This window comes from Carassius auratus, chromosome 12 (genome assembly GCF_003368295.1).
Source record: "Carassius auratus strain Wakin chromosome 12, ASM336829v1, whole genome shotgun sequence".
Lineage (NCBI taxonomy): Eukaryota > Metazoa > Chordata > Actinopteri > Cypriniformes > Cyprinidae > Carassius > Carassius auratus.
This window is the reverse complement of record NC_039254.1, coordinates 13,666,544-13,687,192: the sequence shown is the minus strand read 5'-3', so window position 1 is coordinate 13,687,192 and position 20,649 is coordinate 13,666,544. Positions and strand designations below refer to the sequence as shown.

Sequence of the window (20,649 nt, the reverse complement as noted above, 5' to 3'; positions counted from 1 at the left end):
CAGATGTAGAACAAAAGCAAGGATGGAGACATCAACAGTGACGTAAGAGAAGCTTCCACACATCAAGACAATGTTTCTTTAAAGGATTTACAGTGGATTTTAGGTATGTTTTGAAAATGTATAGCAAGAAATCTGCAGAACATTGATACGATGACCATAAATAGGAAATCTGCAATAAGTGGACATAGAAATTGGTGAATAAAAGCGACAAACATTCATTTGGGCAAAGATCTGCATCAAGACTACACAAGGAATTTGAATCACATCAGGATATTTACAAAAAAACGTATTTTTGCCTGGAGTTACAAGCCACAGAAACTGTTGAAAGTTCACATGATATTCGGTTTTTAAATAATTTTGTCCGTAAAATGATTGTGTCGTTGTTTTTTCTGGTTGGATGCTGGAAGCTACTTCATGTTTTGGAAATCAGGAATTTGCATTAAAGGATTTGCTTTCATTAGTGGAGGATTAAATTAAATTAATGCATTTAGCAGACGGTTAGCGACTTATTCAGGCTAATATTTTTTACCTAACATGTGTTCCCTGGGAATCGAACCCACAACCTTGCGCTGCTTACATAATGCTTTACCACTTGAGCCACAGGAACATAAAAGGAGGATGTTATCATTCTAATATTATTAGATGAGAAGGTGCTATTACATAACACTATTCTGGACAAAAAGCAACTATTTGGGTTCCAAAGCAGTGCAGAATCTCTTTGGTAAAGAGGAGCAGAATGGATCTTCATATGAATGAGGAAAATTATTTATGTGTCTACAGGTCATCTTTAGGAAATAAAAATCACTAAGATATCTCCATAATATCTTAATTGTCTCTCCTAGGCAGTAATGAGATTAAAAAGAATGCAAACTGCTTTCAGAAAATTCTCCTGCTTCTCAGATGTTTTCCCTAAGACCCCAGTAATCACATGTGTATCCAGTACATTTTCAGAAGGTTGTAATAACTTGTCAAAATGTGCTTAGATTGCCAAGATACCAAAGCCTAAGAACAAAAGTCAGAGATTTCAAACATGTCTCATCAAATCGTTAAAAATATCATATTATCTGAGCCATGCAATCTACATTAATGTACTGTAGAGGTGTATAACAATTAACCCATATGTCTATTGTATTGTTACTTCTGGAGAAACATCTGAGACACATATGATACTTAAATGAACGTAATAAAATGCAATCCATTAAAAAAATGATCTGGTTTGTAATCAATTTTTTTCTTTTATCATAAAGAATTGAAGTCCAGTTTGTGGAACTCTACCTCCAGATCTGAGCGGATGAAAGCTTTTTCTTCATTCGAACTAAACCTGCGTCGACCCAGGCCATCCAATAACTCAACAGCAGCCTGCAACATCGAGCTTGTTACTCCAAGGGTGAAGGAGCGCACACAAAAAGTGACAGAGAAGGTCACGCAGGTAAGATTCATTGTTCGGCTTCCATTTTGGATGTAGATTTGTGGCTGGATTACATTCTGTAGTTTAGCTTAATATTATGTAAAGTGGTATAAAAATATAAGTATAACCACAAATAATTTTGTTTGTGTTAAATTGTTCCTTCATTTTTGTGAAAACTTCCAGCTATTGTACTGTTAAAAAAAACAAAATAATAATTCAGGTCCTCACACATCCAAAAGTTGTAAAAAATAAAATATTAAAAGAATCATACTGTGCGCTTGAAAGTGGATGTTGGAATAATCATGGCAGGTGTCACATGGAAAAATAAAAATGTGGCCAAAAACTCATGGAAAGATCGTTAAGACAGAGACATGAACCCTCAGTGCAATGCCAAAAATCCATAACCCCTGTGGCCCTTGGTCCAAAACTGTGGAGTGTCATTATACACACCACATGTTGTTTTGATGGTTATTTCGGGAAAGCTTAATGTGCCAGTCTACCCAAACTCTAAGCACCTTACCCTAATCATCACTTATCTTCCTGTCTGTTAACCGGTCACATTTCCAAGTGTTCAGTTGACAATTTCACCTTTTTGTCTTTTATCTGATAATAATATAAAGACACTGCACATGCATAGATTGTAGTAAGTTTCCCTTCTGTTCTTGAAAAATTGAAAACATCACATAAAGTTAATGTTAATTTGTGTGATTTTACTCCATGGGGAGAAGTCGTGGCCTAATGGTTAGAGCGTCGGACTCCCAATCAAAGGGTTGTGAGTTCTAGTCTCGGGCTGGACGGAATTGTGGGTGGGGGGAGTGCATGAACAGCTCTCTCTCCACCTTCAATACCACGACTTAGGTGCCCTTGAGCAAGGCATCGAACCCCCGCTGTCCACTGCTCTGGGTGTGTGTGTGTGTGTGTGTGTGTGTGTGTGTGTGTGTGTGTGTGTGTGTGTGTGTGTGTGTGTGTGTGTGTGTGTGTGTGTGTGTGTGTGTGTGTGTGTGTGTGTGTGTGTGTGTGTGTGTGTGTGTGTGTGTGTGTGTGTGTGTGTGTGTGTGTGTGTGTGTGTGTTCACTGCTCTGTGTGTGTGTGCATTTCAGATGGTTAAATGCAGAGCACAAATTCTGAGTATGGGTCACCATACTTGAATGGAATGAAGTGAATGTCACTTCACTTCACATGTCAGTTGAGTTCAATCCATCAGAGCAAGGGTTGGGCAATTACCCTTAATGACCTTTGTTTCATGCCAACTTTATATATGTTAAAACTGTATTTTTGAGCTGTAAAACTGTTAACAAATCTATTTTTAATTCATTTTAAAGCTACACTGTGACTTATGCTCTTCTACATGTATGTATGCAATTTCTTGCAAAATCTGTCCAGATATCTCTAAAATATAAACCATTATTATAGGTTTACCAAAGTGTAATTTGGTTGAAGATATGGTTTGGAAGATTTTTTGCTCTGTCATTAATTGTTTTTCAATAATAGTTACATGGTGTATCTTTAAGCATTAGGGTTCTATAGTGTTAAAGGGTTAGTTCATCGAAAAATCAAAATTATATCATTAATAACTCACCCTCATGTCGTTCCAAACCCGTGAGACCCATCTTCGGAAAACAGTTTAAGATATTTTAGATTTAGTGCGAGAGCTCTCAGTCCCTCCACTGAAGCTGTGTGCACGGTATACTGTCCATGTCCAGAAAGGTAAAAAAAAACGGTTACATCGAATGATTCGTTCGCGAACCGGATATCACAAACTGCTTTGTTTTGAACTCTCTCACAACAGACACAAGAGAAGACAATGCTGAATAAAGTGGTAGTTTTTGGACCAAAAATGTATTTTTGATGCTTCAAAAAATTCTAACTGACCCTCTGATGTCACATGGACTACTTTGATGATGTTTTTCTTACCTTTCTGGACATGGACAGTATACCGTACACACAGCTTCAATGGAGGGACTGAGAGCTCTCGGACAGTGTTCCGAAGAAAAAATGGAGGTCTCACGGGTTTGGAATGACATGAGGGTGAGTTATTAATGACATAATTTAGATTTTTGATGAAGTATCCCTTTAAGGTGTGGTCACATTTGTGGAATTTCATGGGCAGAAAGCAGTTCCTTTTCCATTGTCAGTAGTGTAGTGACTTATTAAACACTGCTCACACAATAGCCACTTTCAAACCAAGCAGTTTTCTATCGGTCAGAGCAGCAATTTTGCTTGACTGACTTGAGTGAAACTTGCATGGGGAGCTTTTTTTATTTGTCCTTGGATTCCTATTGAACTCGCCTCTAAATTTTGCAGAACTACATTAAATGTGACGCGCATTTACTGTGCATTGTTTAGCAACAACGTTTGGATTTTGGATATAACTTTAAACAGAAAGAGTAAGAAAATGATAAAGTTGCTTTTTCCAACCTAAAAAACATATTAACTTGCTTCTTTTTTGCCTTGTGGCTATACCTGATATATTCCTTTAAAACTACATGAAATCCCACCTTGTTCTTTCTTGTTTAGCTTAGAGCAAAAGCACCTGATCTATCTCCATTTGTTACAAATTCTTGCTAATTATCTCTTTCCATGACCAGGTCCTGTCTCTAGGTGCAGATGTTTTGCCCGAGTACAAGCTCCAGGCTCCAGACATCCACAAGTGGATCATGCTGCACTACAGTCCTTTCAAGGCCATGTGGGACTGGATCATTCTTCTGCTAGTGCTCTACACAGCAGTCTTCACTCCGTACTCTGCAGCTTTCCTCCTCAATGAGCTGGAGCAGGAGAAGAGAAAAATCTGTGGTTACACTTGTAACCCCTTAAATGTAGTAGACGTGATTGTGGACATTCTGTTCATCATAGATATCGTTATTACCTTCAGGACGACATACGTGAATCATAACGATGAAGTGGTGACCCATCCCAAGCTCATCGCCATCCACTATATCAAAGGCTGGTTTCTCATCGACATGGTGGCCGCGATTCCATTTGATCTGCTCATCTTCAGGTCTGGATCAGATGAGGTATAATGAACTACAGACCCTTCTTTAGACTATGTGGCTATTAATTGTGGCTATTAATAACAGAATTGTTTACATCTCCCAATTCTTTAGCTTTGTGTCTGCACCAGAATACAAAATAGAAAAGATAAAAGATCTCTTTTTCTCAATTCTGACTTTCGCAAAAGTTATTTATCAGTTCCAACTTTTCCTGAAAATTGCAAATTTACATCAGAATTTCAAGAAAAAGTCTTAATTGTGCTAAAATCAGAATTGTGAGTAGTCAGAATTGTGACAGATGCTGCAATTACCCCCTTTTTTATTCCGTGATGAAAAGAAGCTTCCGCATGATAATGGTATCATCCAGAATTTTTCAAGAAGTGAGATCTTCAAGGACAAGTTAAAATGTCTCCCTTTTTTGTATTTGAAAAGTTTAGATACCAAAGCCTTTAAGTGCCATTTGAAATATCTTCTAAAATTAGCCATTTATCAGACTCCTTTTTAATAACAATGAAAATAACCTACGTATTGCCATTAACGTGAGATTACTGAACCAACATATAGGTTCTTTTTCGTTGTCATTTCAAATGAAATAACTAGACCTAAACATAGGAGCCTGAGAAAAATGCTAATTTTAGAAACTTTCAAATGGCACTTAGAGGCTTTTGCATCTGAACTCTTTATTTGTATCAAATGTTCAACTTTATCTGCATACATACAGTATACTCATGGCAATATACACCGTGTATATACAGTACTATATAGCATATCTTAATTGCTTGAATTGTTGCAAAATGTAAGCTATATTATCGTCCAGTTTTAATCTGCATGTATTCAAGTGTATGAATTTTGCTTAATGAAATTTATTAAAGGGGTCATATGATGTGATTTCAAGTTTTGCTTTCTCTTTGGAGTGTTGGTGCATAAAGAAGATTTGTAAAGTTGCAAAGACTAAAGTCTCAAACCCAAAGAGATATTCTTTATTTAAGTTAAGACTTGTCCATGCCCTCCTAAAATGCCTTGTTTAAAAGCACTTCCACATGTCTACGTCACAATTTGGGAAGATTTGAATAATGTCACCCAAATGTTCACGCAGAGAAAGGAGGTTTAACATTTGATTCTCGCTGTTGCCGCCAGTGCCATGTCATGAAGACGCTGTTTCAAAGTATTGAAAATACTTTGTTTGGCCTTCCAAGAACAGATCAACCCAAATATTTAGATGTATGCAACACATTTTATGGAGGACCGTTTCCTGATCCTGGGAGAGAGGACTACAATGCCGGCTGTTCTGACTCAAGTCTGTAAGTACGTTTACATATGTAGATTTGCCACTGATGATTCAAACGAGTTTTGAGCAGTAGTGCTTTTTTTTCTCATCTTTGATCACAAATGCAGACATGGTTTTATGTTTACAAGGCGCGATGCAATGCATAAAAACACAGTATAAGTCATAATCCATAATTATGTCCCCACTGGATGCAACAAATGGCTTGTTTGTAATGGGTTTTATTGTTTTTGTCTTGTCGCCAGTGTTTTGACCAAGTCATGCATCACAGTAAGGCAAGGGTCATAACATTTCCGTCACACGCTTGAGGTATTTGGCAAATCACAAAGCACTGGATAGCTGGCCAATCAAACCACACCTCACTTTTCAGACCGATGAGCTTTGTAGAAAAAACAATGCATTTCAGAAAGGCGGGGCATAGAGGAGAAACAATAATGTACAGTATGTGATAATGTCTTTGTAAGCTTAAACTGCATAAACACATTTCATTACACCAAATGCACAAAATGATGTTCTTTTTTGAAACCTCATATGACCCCTTTAAGACTTAAAACAGATTTTTTGTATAATACAGGGTTTAATATTAATTTAAAGGGATAGTTCACCCAATAGCAAAATTATGTGATTAATAACTTGTCCTCATGTTGTTCCAAACCCGTGAGACCTCCGTTTATCTTCGGAACACAGTTTAAGATATTTTAGATTTAGTCCGAGAGCTCTCAGTCCCTCCATTGAAGCCGTGTGTACGGTATACTGTCAATGTCCAGAATGGTAAGAAAAACATCATCAAAGTAGTCCATGTGACATCAGAGGGTCAGTTAGAATTTTTTGAGGCATCGAAAATACATTTTGGTCCAAAAATAGCAAAAATTATGACTTTATTCAGCATTGTCTTCTCTTCCGTGTCTGTTGTGAGAGAGTTCAAAACAAAATAGTTTGTGATATCCGGTTTGCGAACGAATCATTCGATGTAACAGGATCTTTTTGAACCAGTTCACCAAATCGAACTGAATCGTTTTAAACGGTTCGCGTCTCCAATACGCATTAATCCACAAATGACTTAATGTGGCTGACACTCCCTCTGAGTTCAAACAAACCAATATCCCGGAGTAATGCATGCACTCAAACAGTACACTGATTGAACTGCTGTGAAGAGAACTGAAGATGAAAACCGAGCCGAGCCAGATAACGAACTCGTTCATGAGTCAAGAATCGGTTGCATTGGTTTTCGGATCACCAATACTTCTTTTGGAGAGTTCGAGTGATTCGTTTGCGAACCGGATAACACAAACTGCTTTGTTTTGAACTCTCTCACAACAGACACGGAAGAGAAGACAATGCTGAATAAAGTCGTAGTTTTTGCTATTTTTGGACCAAAATGTATTTTCGATGCTTCAAAAAATTCTAACTGACCCTCTGATGTCACATGAACTACTTTGATGATGTTTTTCTTACTTTTCCGGACATGGACAGTATACCGTACACACAGTTTCAATGGAGCGACTGAGAGCTCTCGGACTAAATCTAAAATATCTTAAACTGTGTTCCAAAGATAAATGGAGGTCTTACGGGTTTGGAACAACATGAAGGTAAGTTATTAATGACATAATTTTGCTATTTGGGTGAACTATCCCTTTAAAAACTGACCATATCAGACTGAAACGTATCTGATAATATTCTTCCCTTGTCCTCCCATCATCCAATTTGCAGACGACAGCCACTCTCATTGGCCTACTGAAGACAGCTCGTCTGCTGCGCTTGGTCCGGGTAGCCAGAAAATTAGATAGATACTCAGAGTATGGAGCTGCAGTCCTCTTCTTGCTCATGTGCACCTTTGTGCTGATTGCTCATTGGTTGGCGTGTATCTGGTATGCCATTGGTCATTTGGAGAGGCCTTACATGAAGACAGGCTGGCTGGATAACCTGGCCGACCAACTGGGGAAGCATTACAATGACAGTGATGCCAGCTCGGGACCCTCCGTTCAGGATAAATACGTCACTGCACTATATTTTACCTTTAGTAGTCTGACCAGCGTGGGCTTTGGGAACATCTCTCCAAACACCAACTCGGAGAAGATTTTTTCGATCTGTGTCATGCTCATTGGCTGTAAGTTACTGCATAAAGCTTGTTCTCTTTCAGTCACGTTCAACGTTACTTCGACTGACGTTAGGGGTCTCACTCGAGAGCTCCAATCACTGCTGAGCTTTAGAAGAAAAGGCCAGTGAGAATTGGCAAGTGGAATTTACATGCCAAGTCACTCTGCCATACATACGGGTATATAAGATGGTGCCCCCCCCCATGCATTTCAGTGGAGAGATCGCCCTGTTGTGCTATGGTCCTCCTCTGGGCACACCAGCTAAAAGAGCAGTTTCCTACAGCATGGATGATTGTTGAGAGTGTCTTTTGAGATGTTTTTCCAACCCTCTGCTAGTGCGGTAATTTCCTTACCTCTGATGATGGTCACAATCGCTGTCTCGCGTGTCAGGGCTGTAAGCATGTTCAGACGGCATTCCTGTATGGCTTAAGCCCACATTGTGAGTGCGTGTTCATGGCTACACTAAGGTCACGTCTCTCTTCATAATGAGGCTTCCCTCTGGCTATACCCAGCCCAGTTTGTAGGGTCCTGAAGATTCTGGGGCTGTGTTGGTTAGGGACAAGGGTGACCTGAAGATCATGGTCAGGAATGGTCCATCGGGCCAAACACGATGAATGTCCAGCCCCTCTCAGTGTAACCCTGTTAAGCTCCTGGAAGATGGCGCCGGTTCAACTCACGGAGGATAAGATGTCTAGCGCTGCATCAGAGGAGGGGTTATCAAGTCAAGTCACCTTTATTTATATAGCGCTTTTTACAATACAGATTTTGTCAAAGCAACTGTACAGCATTAATTAGGAAAATAGTGATCTATATCAATAATCCAAAATGACAATAGTAAATTTTTTCAGTTAAAGGCAGTTCATCATTGAATTCAGTGATGTGGTCATCATCCAGCTCAGTTCAGTTTAAATAGTAAACGTGTCTTTGGAAGCTGAAGATTCTCCTGATCAGATGCTCAGTCGGAGTTCAAGGCTTAGTTGATGGCCTTGCTCCTCCAGGTGGCCAAGAGCATCGGGCTGGAGGTTGACTCTCCACCTTCGAGCTGGGCATTCTGTTAACAAATTGTGCCTTGAGTTTGGTCCAGCTAATTATCATGTTATCTTGAGACCCCAGCCTAGTTATGTACCCAAGGTTCACACCACTCCCTTTTGTGACTAGGTTGTGAGCCTACAAAATCTGCCCTAGGATGAAGCAGACATTGCCCTTGCGTTGCTGTGTCCTGTCCACACCTTGTGCATTTACATAAAACGCACCCAGAGTTTTAGACATCAGAAGTGGACTGCTCTCTCCAAAAAGAGGTTGGCTCATTGGTTGGTGGATGCCATCACCTTGGCATACCAGTTCCAAGGTGAGCCATGCCCCCTGGGAGTGAGGTCTCATTCCACTCAGAATGTTGCCTCCTCCTGGGCGTTGACGCATGGCACCTGTCTTGCAGACATCTGTAGGGCTGCAGGTTGGGCAACACCTAATGCTTTTGCAAGATTCTATAATCTTCAGGTGGAGCCTGTGTCCTCCGGCGAGTTGGGTAATATCAGGTAATTTGCAGGAGGCAGGCTCAGTGTTTAGCTTGCGGCACCATTCCAAGTTAGGATACGTGCACTTTTCCCAGTTGTTCTTCGCCGGTGGACTCTGGGACCTCCGTTGCTCTGCAGTTACAGACTTGGCAGAGAACTCTGTTACTGCGTCCGGAAGAGAGTTCTTCTCTCTGTATCTGGCATTGATGTTTCAGATTCTGCCAAGGCTTGATTCCACCATGTTCCCTTTAATTCCTTCATTCAAGTTTTTCACATGATCTTACTTTTTTGTCATTGTGCTCTCCCCAACGGTTGACAATTAGGTTGTTGGGCCCCCTTATCTGGCTGACAGTGCGTTGGGAAGGTTACGATTTGAGATATATTTGTACTGACATGCATTTGTATCCTCAAATGACATAACCGAGATCGGGTTATGAAGTTTTCCATAGGGACCCCTAACGTCGAACGTGACTGACTGAAAGGGAATGTCTCAGTTACATATGTTACCCTTGTTCCCTGAAGGAGGGTACGAAGATGTTACATCCATCATGCAACAACATCGAACTGCGCTAAATGCCGGGATGCGTCTTGGCTCCTCAGCACAAATCTGAATGAGTGGCTGCACGCCGCCATCTTATATATACGTAGGTAATGGGGAGTGGCTTGGCATGCAAATTCAACTCACCAATTCTCATTGGCCTTTTCTTCTAAAGTTCAGAGGTGATTGGGGTTCCAGAGTGACACCCTTATCATCTGTCAACGTTACATATCCATTTGCTGCTTCAGGGAATGAGGGTTACATGTTTAACCGAGACGTTTTCCTATTAAAATAGAAAGGCTGAAATAATATCGAATATATATATAATATTTAATATGTATTTTGTATTTTGTGCTACTGTCCTGAACATTCCCACTAATCATTCTGGCTAGTAACATTTAGACCTCAAAGATCTAAAAAGCTAATGTCGGTGACCTACCCAGAGTTGAGGAGGATCTGAACTATTCTCTTATAATCTTAGCCTAGTCGTTTCTGTTTTGTGAACTTTTTTTAATTTTAGCCATAGTGATGTTTATGGCAAAGTAAAACACATGCTGGATCTAATATCTAAAAATCTAAAATCATATCTACTTCATTTGATGAAGAGCTTGAAATATCAAGCTCACCAAATGTTGTACATATGATTACATAGTACATATAAACATATTTCAAATAATTATTACAAGAAAAATTATCCTAGATTGTCCAAAAACAAACTAAAGCATATTCAGTTATCAGACATTACTGGAACTTCAAATGGGACTGGCTTCTTGGGCCAGATGGACATCTTGTTAAGACATATGGCATCATGGTTTCTATCAAATACCAACAGATAAAAAAATCAGTAAGTGACTGACTCTGTTACAAATCTTATAATGGGCCATGTTTGGATCCTCCAACTGTACAATAACACAAACCTCAAAAACAAAACAGAAATGGGTCACTGACCTCAAAACCAAGCTTCTGCGATAGCCATTCCAGTCCTCTGACCTGAACCCTACAGAAAATCAGTGTGGTGAACTGAAGAAGAGAAGCACCAACATGGAGCTGGGAAGTGATTCTGGATGAAGGAATGGTCTCTGATCTCTTGTGAGGTGTTTTCTAACCTCATCAGGCATTATAGGAGAAAATTTAGACCTGTTAATTAAACTGGCAAATGGAGGTTTCAAAAAGTGTTGAATAAAAGGGGGCCATTAATTGTGGACAATGTGTATTAGAGAAAAACATTTATTTCATAATGATATTTTCCCCCATTTTAAATTCTTATTATCCAATGAAATGATACATTTTTTAAAAATGTTTTAAATAAAAGATTCTATATTATATCTTGGCTACTAGCTGAAAAATAAATACATAAATAAAAGTTTTACTTCATTTTACTTTTAATTAATAATAATAATCCTCTTACCTCTATGTCAAAAAATTCTGCTGTTGACAAAATATTTTCTATTGATTTTGTCTTAGCTCTTATGTATGCCAGCATATTCGGGAATGTCTCTGCAATAATTCAGAGGCTTTATTCGGGAACAACGCGCTATCACACCCAGATGCTGCGGGTTACAGAGTTTATCCGCTTCCATCAGATACCTGGAGAACTGAGGCAGAGACTGGAGGAATATTTTCAACACGCCTGGTCCTACACCAGTGGCATTGATATGAATGCAGTAGGTCACATACCTGAGCCGAAATGAGTCAAGTCATAACTCCAATATCATTCCTGTCTATATTATAGATAGATCTGTATAAAAGGAACGTACTGTACGTGTGTAGTATAGTACTTCTTTTTTTCTAATTGCAGGTCCTGAAAGGTTTTCCTGAGTGTTTGCAAGCTGATATTTGCTTGCATCTGAATCGTAGTCTGCTGCAGAACTGTAAGGTATTCCAGGGGGTGAGTAAAGCATGTCTGAGAGCTCTTGCTATGCGCTTCAAAACCACTCACTCGCCACCTGGTGACACCCTCTATCACCACGGCGACGTGATCAAAGCCCTCCACTTCATCTCCCGTGGTTCCATTCAAGTGTCTCAACATAACATTGTGCTGGCTATCTTGGGTGAGATCAAAATTAAACCTCAGCAAACCACTGATCCACTGACTGAGTTTTATTTTATTTTATTTTTAAGATTGATTTGTCTTTTTTAAAGGCTAATAAAAACGACTTCCTGTTTCACATACAGGGAAGAATGATGTCTTTGGCGAGCCTATAAATCTTTACACAGATCCTGGTCACAGTAACGCTGATGTTACTGCACTCACCTACTGTGACCTTCACCGTATCCAAAGAGATGACCTTCTAGAGGTGCTGGACATGTACCCTGCGTTTGGCGAGAGCTTTCGGAGGAACCTAGAAATCACCTTTAACCTACGAGACGTGTGTAAACTTCACACCCCACACACATTTATACATATCCCTCACTGATTATTGAATACTGAGATAAAATAGACCTTTATGTATCAAGAAATTGCCTTAATTAATTATTAATTTGAATTAATTAATGCTAAATATGTTCAGAGGTGCAGTATTGTCTGATATCTAACATTTGACAGCACAATACTTTTGGAGTAATGTTTGTTTTAAAGGTAATTTAGCATCTAATTAATGTACATTTCAATTCATGTGAAGTTATCTGATAGGTTGGTTTTGATCAAATAAAGTGAATGCATTTAGATGAAGAGCATTCAAGTGTTCAAATCCAAACCATTGAGTTCTGCATCTCAAGAATCACACATTCTAGTCACCATAACAAATGTCAGCTTATGTGATTAACAAGTTCAAGCTCTTTGTTCAGTAACCATTGTTTTAACTGATATGTAATCAGGCTGAACAGATGATGACCAGTGAAAATCTGGACTGTGGATACCATATGAATGGCATACGACACCACCAAAACTCACTAGACAGACGCAACAGGCCAGGTGAGTAGAACATTCAATTGTTAAGGTAAAAGGACCTTAACTGTATATAGCAAAAAACTGAAACATTACATATTTCAGCATAATTTAATGCACAGTTTGCCATAGTTCACATCTATGCTTCACTACAGGACATATATTGAATTTGCAGAGAAAATATTAAAGATCGTGTTAAAGCTAAAGCAGTTAATTTAGTTGAAAAAGGATGAATTCAGGAAATAGATCATGAGAGCACACGACTTTTTACCTAAAAATTGCACTTGTCTTGCTATTCAAGATGGAATGGACCAGAATGACTCGTACCCATCTCAGATGTGTTTGGCCCTGGGTCACCATCATTCTCCAACCGCTCACATGCACTGGGAGGAGCTGTGGAGCTGTGGAAGCTCTACACTGCAGTCCAGTGAAAACCTCAGCAAGTCTCCCATCAGCCCCTGTGAGCTGTACACCTCAGATGCAGATCATCTGGACTACCCCTCTTCTGTTGTGAGACTAATACCACTGCGAGGTGCTTCTGGGGTCAGCAGAGAGCCTGGCATGCATATGGGGCATTTGGGTGGGTATACAGTATTTATTTAAATATTAGCATTAAGGTGCTCAAAAGCCTCAAGAGATATTTAATATTTAAAGGTGCACTGTGTAGGGTTTTTTATTTGTTTATTTTTTTGCATTTTGCTCTGGTCTTGGACATTATACTGATTATCTATTGGTGTGACTCCAGCATTACAACAATGTCAAATCTAAATCCCAAAGCCAAACCATGGTGTGCTGCAAGGAGACATGTTGCTATAGTCCAAAACGTCTCTAGGTTAATTATGTAACCCTAGTTCCTCGAGGGAACGAGACACTGCGTCGAACAACGCTTTGGGGAACGCGCTTAGTGTGAGCGACTCTGAATATCATATGTAATCAGTCCAATGGAAGAGCGTGACATCACAGACGGGGTGATGTAAGCGACCAGGAAGCTATAAAAGCACGTGCTGTGCAGCTGGCGTCAGCTTTGAGTACCAGCAAGTGCCGGGGGTATGGCTCCGAGACGTGGCGTCTCGTTCCCTCGAGGAACTAGGGTTACATACGTAACCTAGAGACGTTCCTCTTCAGGAACTTGAGCTGCATCGAACAACGCTTTGGGGAACGAGTACCAATGCCGCCAGACTACCAAACCCCTGCCTAGTGTGTATCCGAAGAGCACAGCTTAGGACGAGAGGACAGAAGCGCCTGGAGTGACTGGCATGTCTAGGCCATAGAATTTAACAAACGTAGAAGGCGTGGACCACCCCGCAGCATTGTCCAGCATGGATACACCTGCTAGGAAGGCCTTGGAGGCCGCCATACCCCGAGTAGAGTGAGCCTTGGCTCCCGACATTGAGGGACGACCAGTGGACTCATAGGTGGCGTTGATAGCTTCGACTATCCAACGACTAATAGTCTGCTTAGAAGCAGGAGAACCCCTCTTGGGGGGACCGTAGCATACAAGCAATTGGTCAGTTTTTCTCCACAGGGCAGCTCTGTGGACATATGCGTCCAGCGCTCTAACTGGACACATACAATTTAGCTACGCTTGGTTGAGCTCCCGAAAGGGAGCAGGACAGAAGGCCTGCAGCACTACAGGTCGTGGTGTAACAGAGGGAACATTAGGAACATATCCTGCTCGAGGGTATATGAACGCTTTGGTCATACCAGGTGCAAACTGAAGATAATTGGGGGCCACAGAGAGGGCCCTGGAGATCTCCTACTTTCCGCAGAGAGGTGATAGCCAACAGAAAGGAGGTTTTAAGTGTAAGATGTCTGTCTGAAATATCTTGAATGGGTTCAAACGGGGGTTTGTACATTGTCTCTAAAACCACAACCAAGTCTCACAGGGGAATACGGGACCATACTGGAGGTCTCAGCCTCAGCGCACCGTGGAGGAAACGTGTAACTAGGGGGTGTCTTCCCAAAGACTGGACATCGAGAAGGGCGTGGTAGGCCACAATGGCCGCCACGTAAACCTTCAACATGGAGGAGGCAAACCTTCAGAGAGCCTGGCCTGTAGAAACTCCAGAACTGTACCAACTGGGCAGTTTGCTGGGTCTAGCTGGCGGTCTCTGCACCATGAGGTGAAGAGTTTCCACCTCAGGGCGAACAGTTTCCTCGTTGAGGGAGCTCTGGATTGGAGGATGGTCTCAAGAACCTCGGTTGAGAGATCAGCTGCTAATAGTTGTGCCCCCTCAGGGGCCACACCCACAGCTTCCACAACTCTGGGCGAGGGTGAATTATCGTGCCCTGCGCCTGTAAGAGTAGGTCTGTCCTGATCGGTATCTCCTATGGAGAGCCGTCGAGGAGTGAGACCAGGTCTGCGAACCATACTCGGCCCGGCCAGAACAGGGCTACTAATAACAGACGGACCCCGTCCCGGCGTACTCTCGCCAGAACTCCCGGGAGCAGAGCAATAGGGGGAAAGGCGTACAGACCAAGCCTCGGCCAGGTCTGTACCATAGCGTCCAGTCCCAGAGGAGCTGGATGAACTAGAGAGAACCAAAGGGGACATTGTGATGTCTCTTGAGTCGCAAAAAGGTCTACTTGAGCCCTGCCAAACACTCTCCATATCTGCTTCACCACCTCTGGGTGAAGCCTCCATTCCTCTGGCCTCGGCCCCTGCCTCGACAGTATGTCTGCTCCCATATTTAGTTTCCCAGGAATATATACTGCTCTTAATGAGAGGAGTTTGCTCTCGGACCACACCATGATCTGGTGCACCAGCTTGTACAAAGGGCGCAAATGCAGACCTCCCTGGTGGTTGATGTAAGAGACCACCAATGTTTTGTCGATGCGCACCAACACATGGTGACCCCTTAGGTCTGGGAGGAAGTGCTTCAGTGCACGATAAACTGCTAGCATTTCTAGACAATTGATATGCCATGTTAGATGGCGACCGCTCCACAGACCACGGGCAGGGTGGCCACTCATGACTGCACCCCAGCCGGTGAGAGATGCATCCGTCGCTAGTATTACACGGCGACAAGGAGCTCCCAGCACCGGGCCCTGATTCAAGAACCAAGGTTTCTTCCAGGGGAACGCTGGCGAAGGCCCCCTCCTCAAAGAGGGCCCTCCGGGAACGAAGCAGCTGCACTGACATATGCTCACTGTGCGGGTAGTCGGCCCCCTCAAGAGCCGATTCAGCATGCTTTGCTCCCAGGCAAACCACACGAAAGCTGTGTGTATCCCCACCCGTTATATATCGCGAGCAGGGAGGAACACACAACCTATAACGTGGAATCGCCATCACTATGCTTAGATTTCAGTTAGAGCTTTAACTGGACAGACAGCAGTATATAAGACTCACAAGACAAACACACACACTGTGCGCTTGCTGAAAGACGCGAAGCTGACGCCAGCTGCACGGCACCTGCTTTTATTCCTGGTCGCTTACGTCACCCTGCCTGTGACGTCACACTCTTCCATTGGACTGATTACACACGATATTCAGAGTCGCTCACGCTAAGTGCGTTCCCCAAAGCATTGTTCGATGCAGCTCGAGTTCCTGAAGAGGAACCCAGAAACAAGGTAGCATTTTAGTACTTCCAATTCCGTCATCCTGAACTCAAAGGTCCTTTGTTAACACAAGCTCAAGAAATCTTTGCATTTTATTCTACAACATAAAATATATCAGTAAATCACCCTTGTTAATTTCATTTTTTGCTTTCATGGAAAATGTTTTTATAACGTCTGAAAGAGTTTTTGAAAGCTTAATCGTGATGATGTTGACGTCATGTGATCATGTAGTTCATTTACAGCCTTTATTTTTGCTTAAATTTTACATTCATGGTGAACAGACGAATCAAACTCTTGTTGGTCACAGAGCTCAGTTTCTACAATAATTCAAAAGCCGGTGAAAAAAAATAGGTGATGCAAATTTCTAGGTTGGCCTAAAAAATACATTACTGCAGCACTGGAATGGAGAACTGGGTCATTTTAGGTCATTGCAACTACTGTTTAGTAATAACATTTTGACAGATGAAAGTGTGCATCTTTAAAATCTAACAGACCTGAACTTTAACTGGAATACTGTAAATCCAGATGCCTTTCTTTATTTGTTGGAATGTTATTATTCAATATCTCCTTTTGACACAAGCTCCTCCTCCATCTGGATTGTACCATTACTGGCCTGACCACCAGGCAGCTCATTTCACTGAACAGACTCGGCGCCCCCTATCTGTACGGACCTCATTCCCATCACCGCTATTTGAGCATCAACCCAGTGAACTTGAGTCCAGACTGGAGCTACTGCAGACCCAACTCAATAGGTAGATGGTGCAAACACTTTAACTAAATAAAACTGACAGTTCTGTTGTCATTTATTGCCCATCATAAGAAACGAGAATGAAGAACGTTTTGTTTACGATGCTCTCTTCATTTCATTGACACATACAGCTACCAGGTGCTGTCACTTAATGATATTTGAATGGATGAAGGTATCTAGTAAATAGCTACTTAAATGCTGCAGTGTCCTGCTCTGATTCTCCCAGACTGGAGACCAGAATGACAGCAGACATCAGCGTGATCCTTCAGCTTCTCCAGCGACAGATTGCTCCAGTGCCCCCAGCATATAGCACTGTATTACCTGGGAAGCACCCTCCTGACCCTGCTGTACTGTATGGAAGAGGCAGCCCAGTACTTCACAGCATGTACCCGATCCCAAACATTCAGCTGGACAGTAGAAATGCCACTATTCAGGTGAAAATGCTGTCCAGTAAAGGTGCTTTTCAATGCCACACAAAAAGACCTGTGTTATTACACTGAATGTGCTTTTGTAGTGTACTTCATATCTTAATTTTTTTTTTTATACTGTATTTGCAGATAATGTTTTTTTTTTTATGGTTTGTATGACCTTAACCCTTAACTCACATAAGTACACTTTTAAATAGTCAAATTGTTACAATTTAATTCATTATAATTATTACAATTAAAAGTTAAATTAAAATCATTATTTTAATATTTTGTCATGCTTTAAAGAAGTACACATTTTTATGTGTTGTGTAGTACTAAAGCACAAATGCAAAGAAAAATATATATATTTAAGTTCGCTGTAAATGCTTGTCAGTACCATAATTTAAAGATATTAGAATAATTGTAAAGTTACATATTATGAAGTTACCTACTGAAGTAGATCAAATATATCCTCTTAAGTTCAAATAATGATATTTAATGTAAATTTAAATTAATACAATAAACTGTAACTGAATTTTAATAGCAAGTGTATATAAAATAGAAGTTTGTATATGTATATATAAATATATGGTGGGAGAAAGAGAGGGGAGGGATTAGGAAAGGTCCTCGAAGCAGGATTTGAACTTGGGTCGCCCGTAATGAAACAGAACTGCATGTCAGCTATCAGCACCAACCGTGTATATATTTTTAAGTATATTATTACATACTTTTAAAAGTATGCTCAAGTGTACTTCTTTTTAAAAAGGGTTGCTTACTAACAGAACTTTTAATTTGTCATTACAAAACCATCCTGATACTAAATACTAACCTTTAGCTTTAGCTGTATTCACTAAACTGATGACAATCAACAGTGTTATTGGTTTATAACTATCATTAACTCTCTGTTTCCAGAGTTCAGCCCAGCCAGATTCCATATTCAAGTCAAATTCCCAGGGTTCTCTGTCCAGTGGTGTTCACATGGGAGCTGCGTCAGACGATTGTGTACCCGATAAACTGGAAACGAATGCTGTTTCAGCCCCAGCCCTTCAGCCCATTTTGATTGATGCACCACGCCTCTGTTCGTCCCTCCACTTTCCCTCATTGCCTGGCAACCTGGACACTTCGTCACACCTGGAAGAAATTCCCAAACACATGTCTGACCCTGCCTTACCAGTCAGCTAAAATCACAACACACCATCAATCGGATTATCGTAACATAACAATGAGAACACATCCAGACACAGTCACGGTCAACCCAGCTTTATTCTGTTGTGGATGTTAAGACCATGCAAATTGACCATCTTGGTTAACCATGTGTTGCTGCCCATCAGTTAGGACAACCTTAAACCAGCAAAAAAACTCAAGCTTCTCAGCAATCAAAGACAGATAACAAACATTTAAATACAAACACTACAGGACAATATCCTACAAAAGCCACAACATAAGCATCTCAAACCTCAAGACGAATGTCAGTGACCATTGATGGCATGTTGACCATGCAGTGAGACTCAGGAAACAGTCACAGTACAGTAGCTGATAATGTTTTGAAATGATACAGTAAACCTAACCAAATAATGCCTCTTTATGTCTGCAGTATTCTGTGTATGTGCTGTAATTAAAACTATGTTCAATCCCTTTTTTGTAGTCAAGAATTTTGTCTTTACAGAAAGTGTTTTAAAAAGTCCAAAAGAGAATAATTAGCAGGAATATAAATATGCTTTTAGAATAGCGGTTAAGATATTTGAGTATTTTCACCATGTTGCTTTAATTGACTGAAAACGCTTCAAATTAAAAGAGAAATAAGACTATTTAGGGTGCTGTTCTTTAAAGATCCACCAGATTTATTGGTTTATCAGATAATATATATATATATATATATATATAAAAAATGTAGACAATCTTTTCTGAAAAGGTTTGAATGTTTCGAATTTCAAGTAGTTTTAGTTAATCTGGGTGGTTGCTAAAATGTTGCTATGCAGTTGCTACTTGATGGGGTGTTCTGGGTGGTTGCTAAGTTATTGTTATGCAGTTGCTACTTGTTGGAGTGTTCTGTCTGGTTGCTAGGGTGTTATGCTGTTGCTTGGGTGTTCTGGGTGGTTGCTAAGTTATTGTTATGCAGTTGCTTCTTGTTAGGGTGGTCACTAAGATGTTGCTATGCATTGTTACATAGCATTATTACATGGGTGTTCTGTGTGGTTGCTAAGGTGTTAGGGTGTTCCAGTTGGTTGATAAGGAGTTGCTATGATGTTGCTAGGGTGTTCTGGATTGTTGTTTGTCAGTTGGTAGACTGTTGTATTTAGTAGTTGCTTTGATGTTCTGGGTGATTGCTAAGGTTTTTGTTATGCATTGCTACATGTTAAGGTGTTCTGGGTGGTTGCTAGGGTGTTCTGGGTGAATGCTAAGCGGTTGCTAGCATGTTGTATATGGTTGCTAGGGTGCTGTTATATGGTTTCTAAGTTGTTTTGGATAGTAGCACCTTGATCTGATCACACCCTTAAAAATGGTATTATCATGACATATTCTGATTATTTCACTGGCATTAAACTAAAGCAGCATTCAGTAAAAGTAAATCAATTCATATGCAAGATTTAAATCTACATTTATCCGCAAAACTATTTTTAAGCTTTACATTTTTTTTTTTATAAAAACATTTTTTCAGGAATATGATTTGATGATTTCAGTATTGAACACTGTCCTCTGTGTGGCACTGTTTGCTGATGATATACAACTGAACATTATCTTCTCGTCTCTACTTCCTCATTATGTGACTCCATGACCACGTGTTCATGTATTCATCACAGGTCACAGATTTCAGATCGAGATCGAGAAGTCAGATCAATAAAGGCTATTTTTGGACTTTTTAGATTTGATATCGCATATGTATATTCTTCTGTATATTTATCTGTAAAGAAATTTAAGTAAATTTTTAACACAAGATAATATGTATGTAGAACTGCCAATTTATGAACCATAATCTTATGAAAACGTAAGTTTATGCTTACTAAGCACATATAACACTGACAGAAGAATGAATATAGCTTATGAAGGGGTTATACTGAAGTTAATTCATTGATTCAAACTTCTTAAATGCATCCTGTCTACAGCTGCCATGAAATTGCATGGATTGGAGTTTGTCTCTGATTTCATTAAATTGCATTATCTCTCAAAATACTTTTTGTAAAATAAAAGAGTAGATGAGATTATTCAGCCTAGTTATA

General features: G+C 40.4%; 1 protein-coding gene across 1 annotated transcript; it reads left to right on the top strand.

The window, feature by feature from the left end:
- Positions 1-1,243: 1,243 nt before the first annotated feature.
- LOC113111897 (potassium voltage-gated channel subfamily H member 6-like) lies at positions 1,244-20,269 on the top strand (the record flags this gene model as incomplete). Its single annotated transcript, XM_026277087.1, has 11 exons — positions 1,244-1,429; positions 3,997-4,422; positions 7,394-7,790; positions 11,296-11,495; positions 11,630-11,882; positions 12,007-12,200; positions 12,649-12,745; positions 13,020-13,298; positions 16,857-17,028; positions 17,251-17,458; positions 18,344-20,269. Coding segments are annotated over 11 exons (2,682 nt in total), but the record flags the coding sequence as incomplete, so codon positions are not given.
- Positions 20,270-20,649: the final 380 nt, after the last annotated feature.